Here is an 18,158-nt window from a genome sequence, read left to right as displayed (position 1 = left end):
ATGCACAACCCCATACGTCGATCTCTCAAAGTTGGACGATGCTCATCAGGTGATTTGATCCCATCATTTTTATCACTAATACTTTGTCTCAGTCCTTTTTATTTTTTTCCATTTCTCTTCGTTCTCAGAGTGCGCTCAGAGTTTTTCTCATGTTGCCGCTCTTTGCTTCCTTGTTGCTGGTTGCGACTGCTCTGTCCGCCAGCAGTCCGCCCGCCCTCGCGCTGGACAACGGTGCGTTTGCTTTCTCTAACAAGGACATCCACAAACACCCTTTGCTCTGCTCTGTCATCTGACTGACTGACGGACTATGAGAAAATCTGGCAATCGTCCGCCAATTGAAGCTCCACTCACTCACTGATCGTCCCTCCTCTTCCCATCATCCCTCCAATGCATCCACACTCCGCTCGCACAGGTCTCGCCGAACTGCCAGGTACAGTTGCATTGCTTTTCATTGGGTCTGCGCAGGTTTCAAGCCGCTTCTAGTCTGCTTCCAGTCCCCGCGCTGCGTATCACTCACATCCGAACTGCTCTGTTCTGTTTGGTGCAAAACTTGACACGTTTCACATTGGTGAAAATGTACCGATTTTCCAATGCTTTTGACTGTGCGTCTCTGGACTGGGTTTGACAGTCATGGGCTGGAATACATGGCAAGTGGACAAAGTCGTTGGTCACCACCAAACCGCTATCAGCAATTAAGCTCTGTTTGCAGAGGAGAATAGTGCTCATTGGTCATATGGCATTGTGACAGGTGCACGGACGATTACTGTGGGCTGTTTGATTTCTGCTACGAGGAAGAGATTATGCAGATGGCCGATGCGATGGCAAGTGTTTTTTGGTGTTTTGTTTTTGTTTTTGTTTTGTTTTGTTTTGGTGTCTCTCCATGGCTGAATGCTCACTAGAGTCGGCTTGCTGCTGCACACCGTGCGACATGCTTGTAGGTGTCTTCGGGCATGCAAGACTTGGGCTATCAGGTTGGTCCATTTTGTTTCATTTCTTGTCCGGGGTTTTGCCCTTTTTTCCAACTCTGACAGTCTGCCCTTCAACCAAATCACCGCAGTACATCAACTTGGACGATTGCTGGGGCGGCCCGCGCTCTGCGAACGGCACGCTTACCGCAGACACTTCGCGCTTTCCGAGCGGCAGCTTGGCCAAGGTCACCAGCTATGTCCACTCTCTCGGTCTCAAGATGGGCCTGTATCTGTGTGCTGGCAACGAAACGTGCAAGTACAAGCGTCCTGGCTCGTGGGGCTACTTTGATCAGGACGCACAGACTGTTGCGGACTGGGGCATTGACTTTGTCAAGCTGGACTGGTGCAACCATCCCAACCTTCCTCCGCCCACTGTCTACGGCATGATGCGCGATTCCCTGAACAAGACCGGGCGCCCCATTGTGTTTTCAGCCTGCGAATGGGGCGAGGACGAGCCGTGGACCTGGGGCATGGAGACTGCCAACATGTGGCGTGTGCACAAGGATCATCTTCCCCTTTGGGGATCGGAGCAAGGCACGGCCAACATTATTCAGTCGATGGCCCACTTGTCCAAGTATGCTGGACCTGGAGGCTGGGTGAGTCGTACGCTCTCTGTGCGTTTCAGTTGAACTCTTGGGTTTGAGTTCTCATTTTTTGGTTTGTTTTGTTTTGTGGCAACCTTTTGCAGAACGATCCCGATTTCCTGATGACCATGTTGCCACCGTTGACTGAGGTGAGTGGTTGGCTGTGCTCTAGCTTTTGCTTTTAATTTGAATCTTTCACAGAAAACTCACCAAAACAATCACCACACCAACACAGCGCGAGTCCCGCACCGAGTTTGCATTCTGGGCACTGTTTGCTGCACCGCTCATTGTCGCAACGGACATTCGCAACATGACCGACGTCAAGCAAAGCATCTTGCTCAACCCGGAAGTCATTGCCATCAACCAGGACGCCTTTGCCATTGCTGGCGACATTGCGCTCAACAACACCGACGGCACGCAGGTTTGGACAAAGCCGCTCAGTCCTTCGGTCGACAACCGCTACGCCGTCATCCTGTACAACTCGAACGATGTTGGTGACAAGAACATTACGATTCCATGGTCCATTCTGAACTGGGGAAACAATGCCCAGGCGGAAGTGCGCGACTTGTGGGCGCGTGAACGCATCGGCTACATCAAGGCCAACTACACCGCCATCAACGTCCCGCCACGCGGTCACATGTTGATCTCGATTACAATTTTGCAGTAGTAGAAGACGACGGGACGGCGCACGCTTGTCCGCGGTGTGCAACAGCTTGTTGCAATACAACTTTGTCCTTTACGTTCAATCCACACAATTACACTACAAAAAAAGACCACGCACACACACACACACTTCACACAAACAAAGACCACTCGCCGCTCAAACAGTAGCTGGCTGCTCGGCTTCCTTGTTCTCCCAGTGTTGACGAGTTGCGCTCGCCAGCACTTCTTCCATCTCTTGCAGGGTGATGGACGAGTTGAGGGTCATGGTTGGCGCAACAGGAACAACGTGCGTGTCGTCCGGCGCCTCGGTGACCTTGACCGCACCCGGACTGAACATGAGCTCGATGCGGAAACGGTCTGGAAGGGAAGGATCGACATCAAAGCGCTCGTAGAGACGAAACACGATGTGAGTCAGGTAATCCAGCTCCGAAGTTGCGCTCAGCTTGGTCATGCTATCGCGCCACTCCTATCCATTGCAAAAGAGCACCACCCACGCCATCCAGCAAACAACAAAGAGTCCGAGGAAACGTGAGAATTGCAGCAAAAACAACATCGGAGAAACAGCGAAAAAAAAAAACACATATGACTCGTGGATTGGGACATACCTCGCTGTGCCGCATGCTCGAAAACCGCAGCACATTCAGCAACGAATGCATGTGCGACTCGGACGTAAAGTACAAACGAGAACGGACCTGGCGCTCGGGGGTCTTGATGTTGGTCACATACCTCGAGTTGAGACGATGCACGGTTTCGGTGGGGAAGAAGGACACGGATTGTGCTGCAGCGGTCATGCTCGTGGGCGTGGAAATGCTGCTGCCACCAGCCATCATGCTCGTCTGGGACTGCAATCCTCGCAGCAGCGGCGGGGTTGGCGGGGGAGGAGCCCCAACGCCGTCGACGGACGCGTCCGTTCCAGAAGAAGCGCCGGTGCTGGACCCGGATGACGGCGAGCCAGTGGACGGGCCCGAGGAAACAGCAGCGGGTGCGCCGAGGGGACGAGAAGAAGGGGGAGTCGGAGCGACGGGCGGGTTTGGCGGTGCAGGTACGTCTGCCCCAATGGGGACGGACAAACCGCCACACACAACGGGAGCCACTGAAGCTGCCGCAGGCACCTCTGGCGGAGTGCTTGCGATGCCAAGATCGGCCAGGATCTTGGAGCACAAGTTGGCGCAAATGCTGCTGCCTATCCGCACCTTCTCTTCCCAGGTCATGCCGTATTCGCTCGGAATGACGAAATCGGCCATTGCTTTGGTGCAAATGTACAGCTCTCGCATGTTCTTGATGCTCAGATGGCGATTGTGCAGCACGTCGTACTTGGCACAATCGTAAATGTCGGGAATCTTGCTCAAGTCGAACTTGGCCTTCTTTTTGTTGAAAAAGTCGCGCAGCAGCTTCTCCCAGCGCTTGTGCATCAAGGACAACGTCTCTCCGTTGCAGAGCGAGTCAATGCCGCTTCGCTCCTCGGGAGTTGCCGCGGCAATCAAGTCGCGCAGCTGATCGGTGACGGCCTGGATCAGGCGGTGAATGCGCAGGCACATTTGACGCGGATTGCGAACAAGCTGCAGCGAGCGCACCATGGACTGCGACAATGTGGGAACAGCCTGTTCAATCATCTCGCGATCAAAGCGCTTGTCGATCGACATTTGTGCGTGAATGTTCTGCTTGACTTCTGCAACGTCCTCGTTCGCGCCAGATGCGTCATCGAGCAGCTTGATGGCTGCCTTGTCCTTGCGAACAAGCGAGATGAGAATGGGTGTGAGCTCACCCTCAAGCTCGAGCAAGCCCTTGGTGAACGCAGCCGCCGTCACCTGGACACGGCCTTCGTCCGAGGAGTAAATCTTCAAGTCATGACGGTAGGTGGCGTGGAGGCGGAGCAGGCCGCTACCTTCGCCCGGATACAAATCTTCGCGGAATGTGTGACCAAGCATCTCCGCTTGGACGCGGCCTGCGTGCGTAAGTTCGCCGCCCCATTTCAGAATGAGCAGAGCCTCGGCAACAGACTCGGTCGACGCTTCTTGTGCGTCGCTGAACTCGGCGCCAGCATTGGTGCGCTTGGAGCGCTTGACCCAGCGCAAAGGCTTGAGCTGGACCTTGCGGTTGATGCCAGAAAAGTGGCCGCCCTTCTCGAGCACCGCCTTCATCTGCACGAGCTTGTCAAAGCGCTCTTCAATGTCAGAGTCGTCGTCGCCAGAGTGCTGCTGCAAAAGCGAACGCGTAACATCCAGCAGCTCTTGCAGCTGAACGGCCGTCTTGAGCTTGAGCTCTGTCTTGTTGTCGTCGCTGTACTTTGCGAAAAAGTGCAAAAACTTGTCGTTGGTGACGAGCATTTTGAGCTTTTGCTTGGGAGTGCGGTCGCCATGCCGGATGACGGCAATCACGCAGCGCAGCTCTTCGGCGCTCGTGCCACAGATCGAGCCGGAGCCCGTCAGCGGGTCGAGCTCGCGGCGCGATGTCGAAGGGGTGCCCGATCCAATGGCGCCAGGCGTGGTCGTTCCACTGCCGCCATGAGCCGGGGACGAGATGGCGCTGCTGCCGACGAGGGGAGGCGTCGTGGTGCCAGAGTCCTCGCCTCCCTCCAGATCCAGCCCAGCAAGGTATGCCTTGTCGCTTTCGGTGAGCGACGACTCGGGAATGGACAGCGTGCGGTGGCCACCGCGCGGCAGCCGATTAATGTTCAGCCGACTCGGTGCCATGTTCAGCAGAATCAGATCGCGCAAAACCGCGGCACAATCGTCGTAATACTTGGAAGAGCTCTTGACAAAGCTCCAGCCGTTCACGTCGCACACAAACGAGCGGCCGCCAGTGCGCAAGAGATCAAATCCGCAGACCATCTGGCGGAACGCGCTGCACACTTTGCGCGCCATGTCCTTTTCTTCTGGAGTCAGCATGATCGGGAAGCTTTCGGATCAAAGGGGAAAAAAGAAAACAAGGGGAGGGGGGGGGCAAATGGGGCGATTGGAATGTGGAAATAAGAACATGAGTACGTTTTGTCAGAGGGAGCGGCACACAGAGACATGCCATACCGAATCTCCTTGCCGTCCGCGTCGCGCAAGACCTTGCCATCAACCACAGGCGACTTGCGAGCCTCGGCGTGAGCGTACATCGGACCAACAGTGTAGACCTTGACATCCGTGCCCTCGGTCGCAAGAAAATCCTGCCAACAACAACAACAACAAAAAAAAAATCAGACTCGCAAAAAAACCAGACACGCGTTGGCCCGACAATGTCAAGACCAAACCTCGTAAATGTAGGAGCCATTGCGGCGAACTGTGTTCACATCCGGGTAGAATTGGGAGCTTCGGTCGCCCACTTTTCTAAAGAGACGCTGGCTGCCTCCGCCTGCATTTCGCGGGTAGTAAATGCAAATGTTGTGATCTTCGCCACTGACGGGCTTTTCGACGAACGGCTTGTTGAAGCGCATTCCACGAATCTAAAAACACGCCAGAACGCCAGATAATTAGCCAAAAGCAACGCACCGCAATCACAATTGTTTGATTTCTTTTTTGTTTCTTTTTTTTTCTTTGTTTTCTCACCTCAATGTAATCCTCATGCTCGTCCAACTCTTCTTCAATCTTGTCTTGCTCAAGAACTGCGTGACGTGGCACCGGGATGCCGTTGTCGATGAGCGTTTCGTAGACCTGTAATAACAGCGAGGTTGAGCAAGACATTGTGAGTTGGAGAATCATCCCTCGAGGAAAGACATCAACATCATCAACAACGACAACAGAGACGCACCGATCGACGATCGAGCAAACCTATTTGCGGTTCGAGCTCGTTCAGCATGAACGGACGACGCAGCTCGGCGTATTCCTGAAAAAAACCAACGTGAGCAAGTCGGAAAAATTCGGAGCGCAGATTTCGAAACATTCGCCAGTCCTGAGCCAACAGCATACCATCGCCTTGTGGAGCGGGAATCCCGTTGAAAAGAAGGCCACCAAGCAGTTGCAGATGGGCCATTGGTCCACAGGCACATTGAGAATGGTGCTGCCAAAAATCAACCAAAAACAAAAACAGAAAAAAAATTCGTGGTTGCATCGGTCAGTACAGCGATCAACGCGATTCTTGACATGCTTTCTCAGTGTCAAGTCAGGCTGAGAATGCTGCTGGGCTTTTGCGATGATGGTTTTGGGTGAGTGATGATCGCTATCGGAACAGGATTGAAAGCCTGCTCATCCCAACGCCGTGCTCGCTCGCCGCCCTCAGCCCAGCCAAGCCAACGTTTCATGGCAATGATAGGCCAAGCAGCAGACTTGGTTTCCGCCCTCCAGGCCAGACCAGGCGCGTGTTCACCAAAGAACCCAGCAAACAACATGAAGAAGGAATCAAAAAAACTCAACTTGTCATCAAAGGCAATGAGATCAAAGTCGCCGCAGACGCGCAGGCGCTCCATGATCATGCGCATCGGCTTGGACTTGGTCTGTCTCACACATGCGATCGCGAACGACAAGTCAGTGGCAGAGAGCGAGAGAGAGAGACAGACTGTAGCAAGCAACAAGAGACACGAAAACCCGACCTTCTTCTCCATGGCGCAGAGGCCGATGGTGATGCGCTGGCTTGCATCCATGGCAGCAAGAGTAAAACGCGTGTTGGTGTTGCACGGCTCGGACGAAGAGTGCGCAGGCGGACGGAGGAGTAGAGTCGTGAAGACTGAAGGCTGCTGAGCTTCAGTCAAAGGGGGGGAAAAAACTTGCTTCAATCTGGCTGCGATCACGCTATTTGTGACTGACTCTTTGACTGGTGACTGTGTTCAGCCACTAAACAAAAATGAAAGCAAAGACTGCGTTGAATCAGATTAGATTCAAAAGAAACCGTCGAAGATTGGGGATGGAAGATTGAAGTCAAAATCTCCAGGTTTTGTGGCGATCTTGAAGAAGACCAGGCAACAAGGTGAATGAGTGTGCTGAGTGTGTTTGAGTTTTGTAGAACTAGATTGAGAGTGAACACCAAACAAGACCAACAACTGCTCAGAGTCTCAGTCTCTGTTTGTTGGCTTTGGTCGAGCTTTGACTGAAACAACACACAAAAACAACGAGAAGTGCTCGTGAGTGATCATTCTACAGCTACAGGGACCCAAAAATGCAAGAGGCGAGTGTTTACACTCCGCATCGCATTCTGGTGACTGGCGGTGCTGGGTTTATAGGTAAGCGGTCAAGTTGCAACGATTGAGCAGTTCAACCTACTTGATGTACAATCTCACTCACTCACTGTGGGGAGGTGTCTCACCGTCCGCTTTTAACTTGACAGGGAGCCATGTGTGCGCGTTCTTGCTTCGAGAGTACCCGCAGTACCGCGTCGTCTGCTTGGACAGCCTGGAGCCCTGCGCGTCATTGAAAAACCTCGACGCGGCATTCGAGTTTGGCGGACCACAGCCCATCACCGCTGCCGCCAGTGCATGTCTGGATGGCGTTTCAGAGCCCTTGCCATCGTTGTTGCTTGATGATGGCGCGGCGCATGGAGCGCGAGGAGAGCAAAATCGCCTGCAAGACCGCTCAAAACCGCCCGCTATCAATGCCTCTTCTACCGCTCCCAGTCCTGCAGTCTCGCTCGCAACGCCCGTCAAGCAGGCCAATCCATCGCAAACGCTTGGTAGTTTGACTCCTCCTCCGCCGCGTTTCCGATTCGTGCGAGGAAGCATTGAAAATGTTCAACTCCTCCAACAGCTGTTTGCAGACGAAGCATTCGACACGGTGCTCCACTTTGCAGCGCAGTCGCACGTCGATTTGTCGTTCGGGAACTCGTTAAAGTTCACCCAGACAAACGTCTTGGGTACGCATGCGTTGATTGAGTGCGCGCGGCTGGCCGGCGTCAAGCGCTTCATTCACGTCTCCACGGACGAGGTGTATGGCGCGACTGCCGTTGGCCACGCCCATGCGCCAGAGGAGCAGCTTCCCGATCCAACAAACCCGTACGCGTGCTCCAAGGCTGCAGCTGAGCTTGTGGCAAAGTCATACATGATGTGCTTTGGCATGCCCATCATCATTACGCGCAGCAACAACGTTTATGGCCCAGGTCAATTTCCCGAGAAGGTACGATAGGGTTGGCGGTTTTTGGATTTGTAGTTTTGGATCTTGCGTGTGGTCGTGACGGGAATTGGCTGATCGCTCGGGTGCCTTCCTTTGTCGTCGTCCTCGTGTTCGCAGGTTGTACCAAAGTTCATTCTGCGTTTGCTTCGCGGAGAAAAGTGCTGCTTGCATGGAGACGGATCTGCTCTCCGAACGTACTTGCACGTTGATGACGTCTGTGCGGCCTTCGACGTTGTGCTGCACCGCGGACATGGCGGTGAAATTTACAACTTTGGCTCTGACGACGAGCTCTCCATCCGTGACTTGGCCAAAACCCTTGTCCGCCAGATCCGGCCCGACTGCGATTGCGATGGTATGGCTTTTTTTGCTTTCTATTGCATTGCCTGTTTTTTGGGAAGGGGGACTTGCAAACCACGATCTAATTACCCTCCATTTCGTGCTGCTGCTTTTGCAGAATGGATTGAGCAAGTCGACGATCGTCTCGTGAATGATCGCCGGTATTCCATCAGCTCGGCAAAACTCGCCGCCCTGGGCTGGGTTCCGCGTGTGGGCTTTCTAGCTGGACTGCAAAGTACTATTGACTGGTATCGTCAGCACATCCTGGAAAACCACGAACCTTACTGGTCCGACTTTGAGCTTGCGTTGCAGCCGCATCCGACGCTGACCAGTGATTCGAATGGGAAAAACGTGTTGTAGCCTTTATTTTATTTGTTTTTCCGCGCAGTCGATGTGGCTGGTCTGTGTTTTTTTTATTCTATTTTTTGTTCTTATTTTTTCCTATTTTTTTTATTCTTAGCTGGTGAAGTTATCGCAGCTATTTAATTAAACTCTATTATGATGTAACGTAAAAGTACACGACTCGCAGAGAATGGTTTGGGGGCCAAGACTCAGAGCCATCAACAGAAACAGAACAGCCTCAAAATATCGACGAGGTCTTCCCTGGGATATTGGCCAGCAAATTCCCCGCCGACGACCCTGCTCGACGCATGCGCTGAAGGGCTGCAAGTGCTGCATCGGACACGGCTGGTTGGTCAGGTCGAGCGGCACGGGGAGCCGAGTTGGGCGCGGAGGACGACGACGACGACGACGCAGCTCGTGGAGTCGTTCCAACGTGGGGTTTCTGCGCATCCTTGGCGGCTCTTGCAAATATGGACTCTCCCTGAATTGCGGCAATTCTCCGTTCGGGATCTAGGCTGTCGCGTGCAGGGGTGGCTACAGCAGAAGTTGTTGACGATTGCCCACGGAACACTTGCCGTGCGCGCGTCGCGTCCGCTGCAGACTCTGGGGCTGCCGGAATGTACAGTCGAGTGCTACTGCGGAAGGCAGCACGCTCGCGCTCGTCCTCCTTGATGACTGCCTTGTCCTGCCGAAATCGCTTCCGGGCAAGCGAGTTGAGATCAAAGTCATCCTTGTGCATCTCGTTGATCGAAAGCAGCTCGTCAATGTGCGACCGAGCCTTCTTGGCAGCTGTGGCGTCGACGACACCGTGCTCCAACTTGTACATAGGGTCGTTGTCCAGCTTTTTCCGCTCGTCCGCCTCGGCGCGTTGCGGCGCTGCCTCGATATCAGCTGCTGAGAATTCCTGGTTGCGTCTCCGCGCGCCTTCCATCACGAGATAATTATGCGTCTTTGGATCCGTCTGGATGGTCCACCAATTGTCGCACAAGTGGCACTTCATACGGAAGCTCAGAATGGGCGTGGAGAGGTACTTTCCGACCTGCTTCTTCTGAGCGTTAAACCGGACGCCCAATGCAACATGGGCGTTGCACCCGCCGCACCAGATATTGAACGGCAGCTCAAACCGCACAATCAGAATGCCCTCCGACAGCTTGCGCGCCCGGTCGCGGAGGGGGTGCTGCCCCATATACGTGTTGATCGACCCTTTCGACGGGTCCCAGTCGGGCGGGTAGTACTTTTGCTGGGCGCGCCGGTCGGCCATCTTGGTTTACAGCGGGGGCGTTTTGTAGTTTTGGTTCCAAAGGGGGCTGGTGGTGGTGGGCAGTGGTGGGCAGTGGTGGGCAGTGGTGACAGTCGATTGCTGGACGTTTTGGCAAAGGCTGTCAAATCGTCAAATGTAAAAGTGAATGAACCGGAAGGGAAGGATGACTGGGATTGAATAGATCACCATCATTGTCATCATTGTCATCATCATCATTATTATTAGTATCATGATGCTCAGACTGACGGACGACCCCAAAAAATCACCATTTCTGAGCTTTTTGGCAGAATTTTGTCTTTGAGCCTTTTTTTTTTGTTTTTCTATCGTTTCTCTGACTGTATGTACAGTAGACTTGGGCATGTCAATGATACACACAGCTCAGTTCTCCCATTTTTCCCCTTCATCATACAGTCACACAACAGGTTTTTGAAGCGATGAGTGATCCGGTCGAAGCAGCCAATGCAGTCCCAGCGACCGACCCAACACCAACACCAACACCAGCACCGCCACAACAGCAGGCAGTGACGACTGAGCAGCACCATGCAGCAGCAGCAGCAGCAGCAGCAGCGACGTCGACTGAGCCTGCTGTTGCTGCTGCTGAACCTTCAGCGAATCCAGCCAACTCCATTGAGCAACCAGCCGAGTCTACTACTACGACTACTACGACTACTACGACTACGACTGCTGCTCCTGATTCAGGCGCGACTCTACTCACTGTCGCTGCATCTGCGGACGACGCATCGCAGCCACAGCCACAGCCACAGCCACAGCCGCAGCCGCAGTCGCAGCAAAAGCTGGTCGAGGATCGCTCTGGGGCGACGACGTACGAGTTTGACATGACGATCGTGGTTGCCGAGCCGGACGCCAAGAGCAGCTACGTGCCAGTGCCGTACGTCGGCGACTCGAAGGAGCCCGCCGTGTTCAAGCTGCGGCAGACGCAGCCGCGCAGAATCCAGTTTGCCATCACGCAGGTGACGCCCGGTCCGCTCGTGATTGAGCGCTGCGTCGGCGTCTTCCTCTGCCCGGGCCGCGCCATCACCCAGAAGGACATTCAGATGCTGGACGTCTCGAATGCAGACCGGCGCGCGCACAAGCGGACGTTCGCAGTCGATGGCGTCTGGGAGCCGTCCGAGCGCGACTCCATCATGCTCACCACCGAGACACCCAAGGGCGCTCGCATCTACGTCTCGTTCGCAGTCGATCTTGTGCTCACGGGCGTCACCGAGCCCGTCCGTCTCGCGCAGGAATGCCGCGTCAAGATATTCAAGCCGTCCGAGCGCTTTTGGAATTATGGCAAGGCCGCTCCGCCCGTGCAGTACTTTATGGAGCTGACGCCCATGAAGACCTCGGCTGGCCTGCGCCTTCCGTACTTTGAAGTGACGGCGATGAGTCGCGTTGCGCCCGACGCGCCCATCATCGAGTACAATCGCAACGCCGCTGTTGCCGACGCCCGAGCCGCTGCCGCTGCTTCCACAAGTGCCAGTAGTAGTGCTGCTGGTGCTGGTGCTGGTGCCGCCGCCGCTGCCGCCGCACGAAACGCCCACCACAAGCGGCCACACAACCGCAGCAACTCGGTCTCGTCCACCGGCTCCAAGGACGACGACGCGGAATCGAGCACCTCCCTGCTGAGCGTTCCGAGCACAGACTCTCGCCGATCGTCGTCGTCAGACGTGGTCGAAGCGACCAGCTCCCATTCTGGCTCCAGCACTGGATTTGCCCCGTTGCCAATCGCTTCCGCCGCTCACTCTCGCCAGTTTGCCGCTGCCAGTGCGCTGGGTCTTGCGCTGCCGGACGAAGAGGACGACGACGCCCCCGTCTCAGGCACCGGCACGGTCGTGGAGACCTTCTCGCCCGAGGAATGGGATGAGTGGGCAGGGCTGATTGCTCGGTGGGATGTACTGCCCCGCAAGCAGGTCCAACAGCTTGCGCGAAATGGCGTGCCCGACCGTCTGCGCGGCCAAGTGTGGCAGCTGCTGATTGGCAGCAACACGGACGATTTGCAAGACACCTTCCGCTTCCTCACCACGAAAGAAACGCCCACGGAAAGCATCATTCAGTGGGACATCATGCGCACCTTTCCCGCGCACGAAACGTTCAAGAATGCAGGCAGTGTTGGGCAAGAAGCGCTGTACCGGCTGAGCAAGGCGTACGCCGCGTATGATTCCGAGACGGGTTATGTCCAAGGCCTGTCCTTCATTCTCGGCATCCTTGTTCTTCATGTCAGTAGTGAGAAAGGGATTGAGATGTTGAGAAAAACAATCTGCTGACCTTTCGTTCGTCCTGGTTGTCTTTTTAATTTTGTTGTTGTTGTTGCTGCTGCTGCTGCTGCTGCTGCTGCTGCTGGTCCCTCTCAGATGCCGGAAGAACAAGCATTCGCAGTCATTGTCAAGATCATGTACGATTATGGAATGCGCGAGCTGTTCAAGCCAGAAATGGTTGCGCTGCAAGTCATGTTCTACCAGCTCGAGCGTTGCATTGAAGAACACATGCCCGAGCTGCATGCCCACTTTGCCCGTCACGGTGTGGAGCCGGAAATGTATGCTTCGCAGTGGTTTTTGACCTTGTACGCGGCCAAGTTTTCGCTGCCGCTCGCCTTCCGAATTATGGATCTCTTCCTCGCGTACGGCATGGAGACGCAGCTACGAGTGGCCATGGCGCTGCTCTCGCTCAACCAGATGGATTTGCTCGTGGGTGACTTTGAGCACATGATGACCTTCTTCCGGGTGGCCCTCCCCAAAAAGTACATGTCCAACCCGTCCGAGCTTGTCACGGTCGCAGCCGACTTTCCGCTCAACGCAAAGAAGCTGAAGCGATTTGAGCGCGAATTTTATGCCAAGCGCGCCTCGGATGAGCACGACAACGACCCCATCAACCGTCTCACCAAGGAGAACGAGCGTCTGCTGGAGGTGCAGCGCCGACTCGAGAACGAGAACGATGTCCTGGCCAAGGAACTCGTCACCACGCGAAGCCAGCTGACTGCCAAGCTGGACCGTATGGTGGACGAGCGTCTCGCGGCACAGCAAGCGCTCTCGCGGCTGAAAGGCGTGCACGAGGCCTCGCTGCAGGAAGGCGAGGAGACCAAGACGCGGTTGGACACCGAGGTGGCTCAGCTCAAGGACCTGTATCGTGCCTTGTCTAGCGAGGCGGACGAAGAGCGGTCGCGCAGTCAGCGTGAGATTGAGGAGCTCAAGAGCTTGATTCGTCAAGTCACCGAGCGAGCCGAGCGCGAAGTTGGCAACCTGAGGCAAAAAGTGGCGACGTTGGAGGCATCGCTGGGCTCGGACAACCCGGTTGTCATTGAATTCAAGCACGAGCACCGAGCCAACCAACTGGAGAAGCAGGTCCAAGCGACAGAGGTCCAGCTCGCCAGTGTCAAAGTGCAGCTGGCCGAGGCGGTTGAAGCGAGCGAAGCTCAGAAACACCGGATTGCGCAGCTCCAGCACGAGCTCATCGTGCTGGCCACGCCACCATCCCCCGTCCCTGGATCCAGTGTCTCGCGCCAAACCAGCTCTGGAAGTGGCGCTGCCGCCTCCGAAGGCTCTGCATCGTCCACTGCCGCCAGCGCCAAGGCCGCCATGTCCTCGCTCATGAACAATTTCATGACCAAGAAGGCGGCGTGGTTTTCAGGACCCGGCGATGCATCTCAGCAGCAGCAGCAGCAGCAGCATCAGCAGCATCAGCAGCATCAGGCTCACCCCTTGCAACCTCAACAACAACAACAGCGCAGTGCAACGCAACAACCGCCGCTGTCTCCGTCGCCTGCCGCAAAGTAGCAAACCCTGACACCTATGTATTTGTTGATGTGCTTGTTTCAGGCCCCTCCCCTCCCCTCTATCTGGTTGTTTTGTCATTTCTTCTGTGTACTGAATTAATAACAGTGTTTTTCCCCCCCCCCCTTTTCCTTTCTCCCCCCCCCCTCCAAAAATAATCGATCTAGGCCGAATCGCTTTCAATTTAATGAGCCGAAACATTCCCAAAATCGCAGGTTGTTTTATTTCATGAGAAAGGGCAGGTTTTCGACTCCTCATGAAATTGAAAGCAATTCGGCCTACAGTATGTGGTTTTTTTTTTTTTTCTCCTGTGATTATCATTCGCTTTGTTCTTCCTTTTGTCCGTTCGACTGCTTTCTGTTGGGATTCATCTTCAATCTCAGTCTCTGTGATTTTTTTTTTTTTTTTTTTTCCCAGTCCCTTTTTTTTTTTTTTTTTTTTTTTTTCTTCTTCTTTGATTTTCGTTTTCCAATGCTTTCTGCTGCGTTGCTCCGGACTGCAGCAGCACAAGGTTCGACTTGCCCCTCCCCCCTCCGCAGCCCCCTTTTGCTTTGCACTCAATCAACATCAATGCCATCCCGTCACGCTCACTCTCACTCTGTCGTGAATGAGAACGAAGGGGGACGACAAGCGACGACGCCTTAAAGAAAAAGGCAGAGATCGCATGTGCTCGTCCCGCCAATGCAAGCGCCCATACAAAACCGCTTTCCCCGCGCCCCCCACCACAACAGCCCACAACACACCAGAGCAACAACACCAGCATCACGCCGCATTGCAATGCGCAACAGTGGTGCTGAGGTCGATGATCAATCCTCACTCACTCACTCTCGTTCTGTCTCGCGCTCTCTCGCTCTCTCTCACAGGACTGCGCGGGATGCGGCGCTCATGCAGCCCTGCCACTGCGGCTGTGACTGCGGCTGTGACTGCTTCGGCTGTATACGGATCTGATGCTGCTGTCCATGGACGCCAGCAGCTGCAACACCGGCGCTGGATGGCCACCGCGAGCTCGGGCTTTGGCTCGGATAAACGCGCAAAACCAACAGCAGCATCGCCAGCGAGCGCTGCTGCTGCTGCAGACTTTATGCGCGCGCAGCGTCAGTCGGACTTGGCATCGTCACCGGAGTCGCTCGAGCAGCCGCTGCAAGAGTTGGAGGAAGACATGGAGGAAGATGGTGAAGAGGCTGAATCCAAGATTTTCAAAGCTCAGTACACCGACGAGATGGAAGACGATGGTGCCCCGGAGCTGGACGATCCGCGATTCACGGTGGAAAATGTCAAGTGGCTGCAGCGCGTGTTGAACATGCAGCCAAGCGAGCGCCGCGCCGAATGGTTTGGACTGCTTCGCAAGGACGAGCCCATCTCGGACTCGGACCTCACCTTCCGAGTCGGCGTCTTGTCGTCGTGGGCACAGCGTCGTGCAGAGTCGGTGGCGACCGCAGAGGCGTACACAACCCTTGCGATGGACCAGGAAGCTGCACTGGCGGTCGAGGCGGCAGAGGAGGGCGAAGTCATTGAGCCTGCCGAGGCACCCGGCGCGCTCGATGAGGGCGCACTCCAGCTCGACTTTGATCCCAGCATGAACAAGATGCTGGTACGGAGGTCGGACGATGCCACTCCCCGGCCCGTCCGCCCGGAGGACGAGCCAGTGCCAGAGCTCAAGGAGGACGAGGAACTCAACCCGGAGGGACTGGGTCACAGCATTCTCCCTGCCGAGGATTTCGAGACAGACCTCCAAAACTTTATTGCCTTCCTTGCGGGTGAGAGCCCACGCTTTGGTGACGAGCCTGCCCCGGAAGTGCCCGAGGCAGAGGAGGACGCGTACAAGACCATCTATCCTGCAGAAGCTGCCAACTTGACCAAGACGCTGCACACGCAAAAGCTCGAGCGGGAAGACGCCGCGATGGCCGATGTGCTGCACGAGCTGATTGGTGGCACGCCGCTGGCTCAGTTCCAGCCGGATCTGGTCGCTGCCCTGCCCATCACTCCACAAGTCGAGCTGGAAGAAATCGGGCCAATGACGCTCAGCTCGATCGATCTCTCTCTCCATGTGCTCATGTTCTACCACATTGCCCAACACCACCCATCCATGCTAAAGGCATCGAACGCTGAGACTGAAAATGAAATTTCGGAAGACGTCTTGGTCATCCGCCACGCTCTGTTTGTCATGCTCGAGCCGCACCTTGTCACTGTTAAGGGCATCAAAGCCATCGAGGCGGAAGCGATGGACGAGTTTGTCCATCTTCTCCACGAGCTTTTGCCCTTCCAATTCTCGGGCCCTCGCTTCAACGGTCAGCTCCTGCACATGTTCTTTGTCGAGGCCATGTCTGGGTATGTGCACACGGGTACGCGTCTTGACCGCGCTGTCGACGCCCTCTTGTTGCGCACAATCCCTCGTTTGCGCGAAATATACGCCATGCCGGCGCTCAAGCCTGCGCTGATTGAAGACTTTGCGCCCATCGCTGACCGTCTCAACGACGGCGAGCTCCGACGGCTGTACCGCAAGTTTGTCCCGCGCGAAGTTATCGATGATGGTTTTGCCACTGCCGGTGTGAGCTCCTTGATCGACCAAATGGACGTGCTCGGCACTCCGTCCGTCGGCGATATTGCCGCCATGCCGCAAGTCACCATTGTTCCGCGCGACGTTGCCATGAATGCTCGGGACGTTATCGCTGCCGACACGCGTGCGTTTGTCATTGAGCGCGCTGCGGAAGAAGAGTCCGACCGCCCGATCGCAACGCCCATCGAAGACGAAGAGGAGCGACTCCAACGCGAGTTTTCGGGCAAGTCCAGCAGCATGCCCGACCCCGTCCTGTTTGGTAAGGCTTTTTGGGGTTATTTTGCGAGAGGAAAGTGAAGAAGGTGTTTGAATCTGTTTGTGCGCAGTGCTCACGCGTGCTGTTTGTTGTTGCTGTTGTTTTTGTTTTGTGCAGCCCCTGGGCAACATCAACGCACTGAGGCATTCTTTGCCAGCTTGCCTCTTGGCCGCCCTGCCGAGGCGGTTGGTAACGCCATTGTCGAGCCCAAGCTCTTCCTCTCGGAACACTCTGTCACCCTCCGTCAATTGTTTGATGCCGGTGTCCATTTGGGTCACAAGGTAAGCGTCGGATGCGGGATGAGAGAGTTTATTTCTCGGGCGCTGTTGTGTAGCGAGTGGGGCTCACCTTTTGCTTGTTCTCTTGCACTGATTGTTGTGATTGATTTGTTTTCTTTCTTCTTTTTTTTTTCTTCTTTTTTTCGTTTGGTTAGGCTGGTTGCCACAATGTCTTTGCCAACTCGTACATTTTTGGCGAACGCGATGGCATTCATATTATTGATCTAGAACAGACTGTGCGTGTTGTTTGTTGCGGGCGATTTGTCGTGGATGTCGTGCCATGACTCATCCCTGACTCTCGCGGATTTCGCTTTGTTTCGTTTCCGTAGATTGTCGCATTGCGTCGTGCATGCCGTGTCTTGAAGCACATTGCCTACCAAAACGGTGTCATTCTGTTTGTCGGTGGTCGCTCCAAGCACAAGCAGCTTGTCCGCGAGACTGCCATGTCTGTCGGCGAGTACTACATTGCCAACAAGTGGATGCCTGGCACCCTGACCAATCCGTACGTTCCGCGTCACGTCTCCCATCCCAATGTTTGGTCAAGCTCACTTTGTGTTTTCTCTCCTTGTTTTGTTTTGTCCACCATAACAGCATGAGCACGCTTGGTGCTTTGCGACAGCCCGACCTGATCGTGCTAACATGCATGCCAATGTCGAGCCAAGTGGCACGCGAGGCTAACCTTGCCAATGTGCCAACGATTGGCATTGCCGACACGGACTGCGATCCGCGCCAAGTGACGTACAGCATCCCGGCCAACGACGACTCGCCACGCTCCATGGCCTTGCTGCTCAATGTCATGCGCATGGCTATCGAAGAAGGCAAGACGAAGCGCCAGGCTGGCTTGCCGCTCGAGTACGGCCCAACACCCACGAACGCTCCATTCTCGTACACGACGAGTTTGTGAAAAAGGACGAATTTTCTTCTTGGCTTGCTTTGTTCCCTTTTTTTGCGCCTGATTATTTTTTTTCTTCCTGCTGCACCCCTTTGAGCACTACCCTTGTATCATTACAACCTCACATCCACGGTTATCCATCCAGATTGATAGATGTTTGTTTTGGTTGTTTGTTTGTTTGTTTCAATGTAAAACTCAGTCAACTTTTTTTTTTGTTTTTTTTTTTTT

The 18,158-nt window shown here is 54.9% G+C and overlaps 6 protein-coding genes across 6 annotated transcripts; 4 read left to right on the top strand and 2 right to left on the bottom strand.

Moving 5' to 3' along the window:
* The first annotated feature begins 99 nt into the window (after window positions 1-99).
* CAOG_06723 (alpha-galactosidase) lies at window positions 100-2,324 on the top strand. The gene is made up of 8 exons (XM_004344294.2): window positions 100-231; window positions 413-430; window positions 629-647; window positions 749-821; window positions 939-971; window positions 1,058-1,564; window positions 1,657-1,701; window positions 1,788-2,324. Exons 1-8 carry the CDS (start codon window positions 150-152, stop codon window positions 2,217-2,219), a joined length of 1,209 nt encoding a protein of 402 aa, XP_004344344.1. The 5' UTR covers window positions 100-149; the 3' UTR covers window positions 2,220-2,324.
* CAOG_06722 (histidine acid phosphatase domain containing 2A) lies at window positions 2,204-6,985 on the bottom strand. The gene is made up of 9 exons (XM_004344293.2): window positions 6,729-6,985; window positions 6,553-6,632; window positions 6,109-6,199; window positions 5,951-6,025; window positions 5,749-5,853; window positions 5,454-5,645; window positions 5,239-5,369; window positions 2,821-5,113; window positions 2,204-2,681 (listed from the first exon to the last, which is right to left on the bottom strand). Exons 1-9 carry the CDS (start codon window positions 6,777-6,779, stop codon window positions 2,373-2,375), a joined length of 3,327 nt encoding a protein of 1,108 aa, XP_004344343.1. The 5' UTR covers window positions 6,780-6,985; the 3' UTR covers window positions 2,204-2,372.
* A 213-nt stretch (window positions 6,986-7,198) lies between these two features.
* On the top strand, window positions 7,199-8,957 carry CAOG_06721 (NAD dependent epimerase/dehydratase). The gene is made up of 4 exons (XM_004344292.2): window positions 7,199-7,355; window positions 7,460-8,241; window positions 8,356-8,590; window positions 8,693-8,957. Exons 1-4 carry the CDS (start codon window positions 7,292-7,294, stop codon window positions 8,932-8,934), a joined length of 1,323 nt encoding a protein of 440 aa, XP_004344342.1. The 5' UTR covers window positions 7,199-7,291; the 3' UTR covers window positions 8,935-8,957.
* A 61-nt stretch (window positions 8,958-9,018) lies between these two features.
* CAOG_06720 (coiled-coil domain-containing protein) lies at window positions 9,019-10,203 on the bottom strand. The gene has a single exon (XM_004344291.2). It carries the CDS (start codon window positions 10,175-10,177, stop codon window positions 9,155-9,157), a length of 1,023 nt encoding a protein of 340 aa, XP_004344341.1. The 5' UTR covers window positions 10,178-10,203; the 3' UTR covers window positions 9,019-9,154.
* Window positions 10,204-10,717: 514 nt separating this feature from the next.
* On the top strand, window positions 10,718-14,070 carry CAOG_06719 (rabgap1 protein). Its single transcript, XM_004344290.2, has 2 exons — window positions 10,718-12,396; window positions 12,532-14,070. The coding sequence occupies exons 1-2, from the start codon at window positions 11,014-11,016 to the stop codon at window positions 13,948-13,950; spliced, it is 2,802 nt and encodes a 933-aa protein (XP_004344340.1). The 5' UTR covers window positions 10,718-11,013; the 3' UTR covers window positions 13,951-14,070.
* A 325-nt stretch (window positions 14,071-14,395) lies between these two features.
* CAOG_06718 (ribosomal protein subunit S2) lies at window positions 14,396-18,071 on the top strand. The gene is made up of 6 exons (XM_004344289.2): window positions 14,396-14,458; window positions 14,811-16,763; window positions 16,878-17,041; window positions 17,194-17,274; window positions 17,368-17,540; window positions 17,630-18,071. Exons 1-6 carry the CDS (start codon window positions 14,419-14,421, stop codon window positions 17,940-17,942), a joined length of 2,724 nt encoding a protein of 907 aa, XP_004344339.2. The 5' UTR covers window positions 14,396-14,418; the 3' UTR covers window positions 17,943-18,071.
* Window positions 18,072-18,158: the final 87 nt, after the last annotated feature.

This window comes from Capsaspora owczarzaki (assembly GCF_000151315.2).
Source record: "Capsaspora owczarzaki ATCC 30864 unplaced genomic scaffold supercont2.12, whole genome shotgun sequence".
NCBI lineage: Eukaryota > Filasterea > Ministeriida > Capsasporidae > Capsaspora > Capsaspora owczarzaki.
Note: the sequence above shows the minus strand (reverse complement) of the source record. Positions and strands in the feature narration are given on the sequence as shown.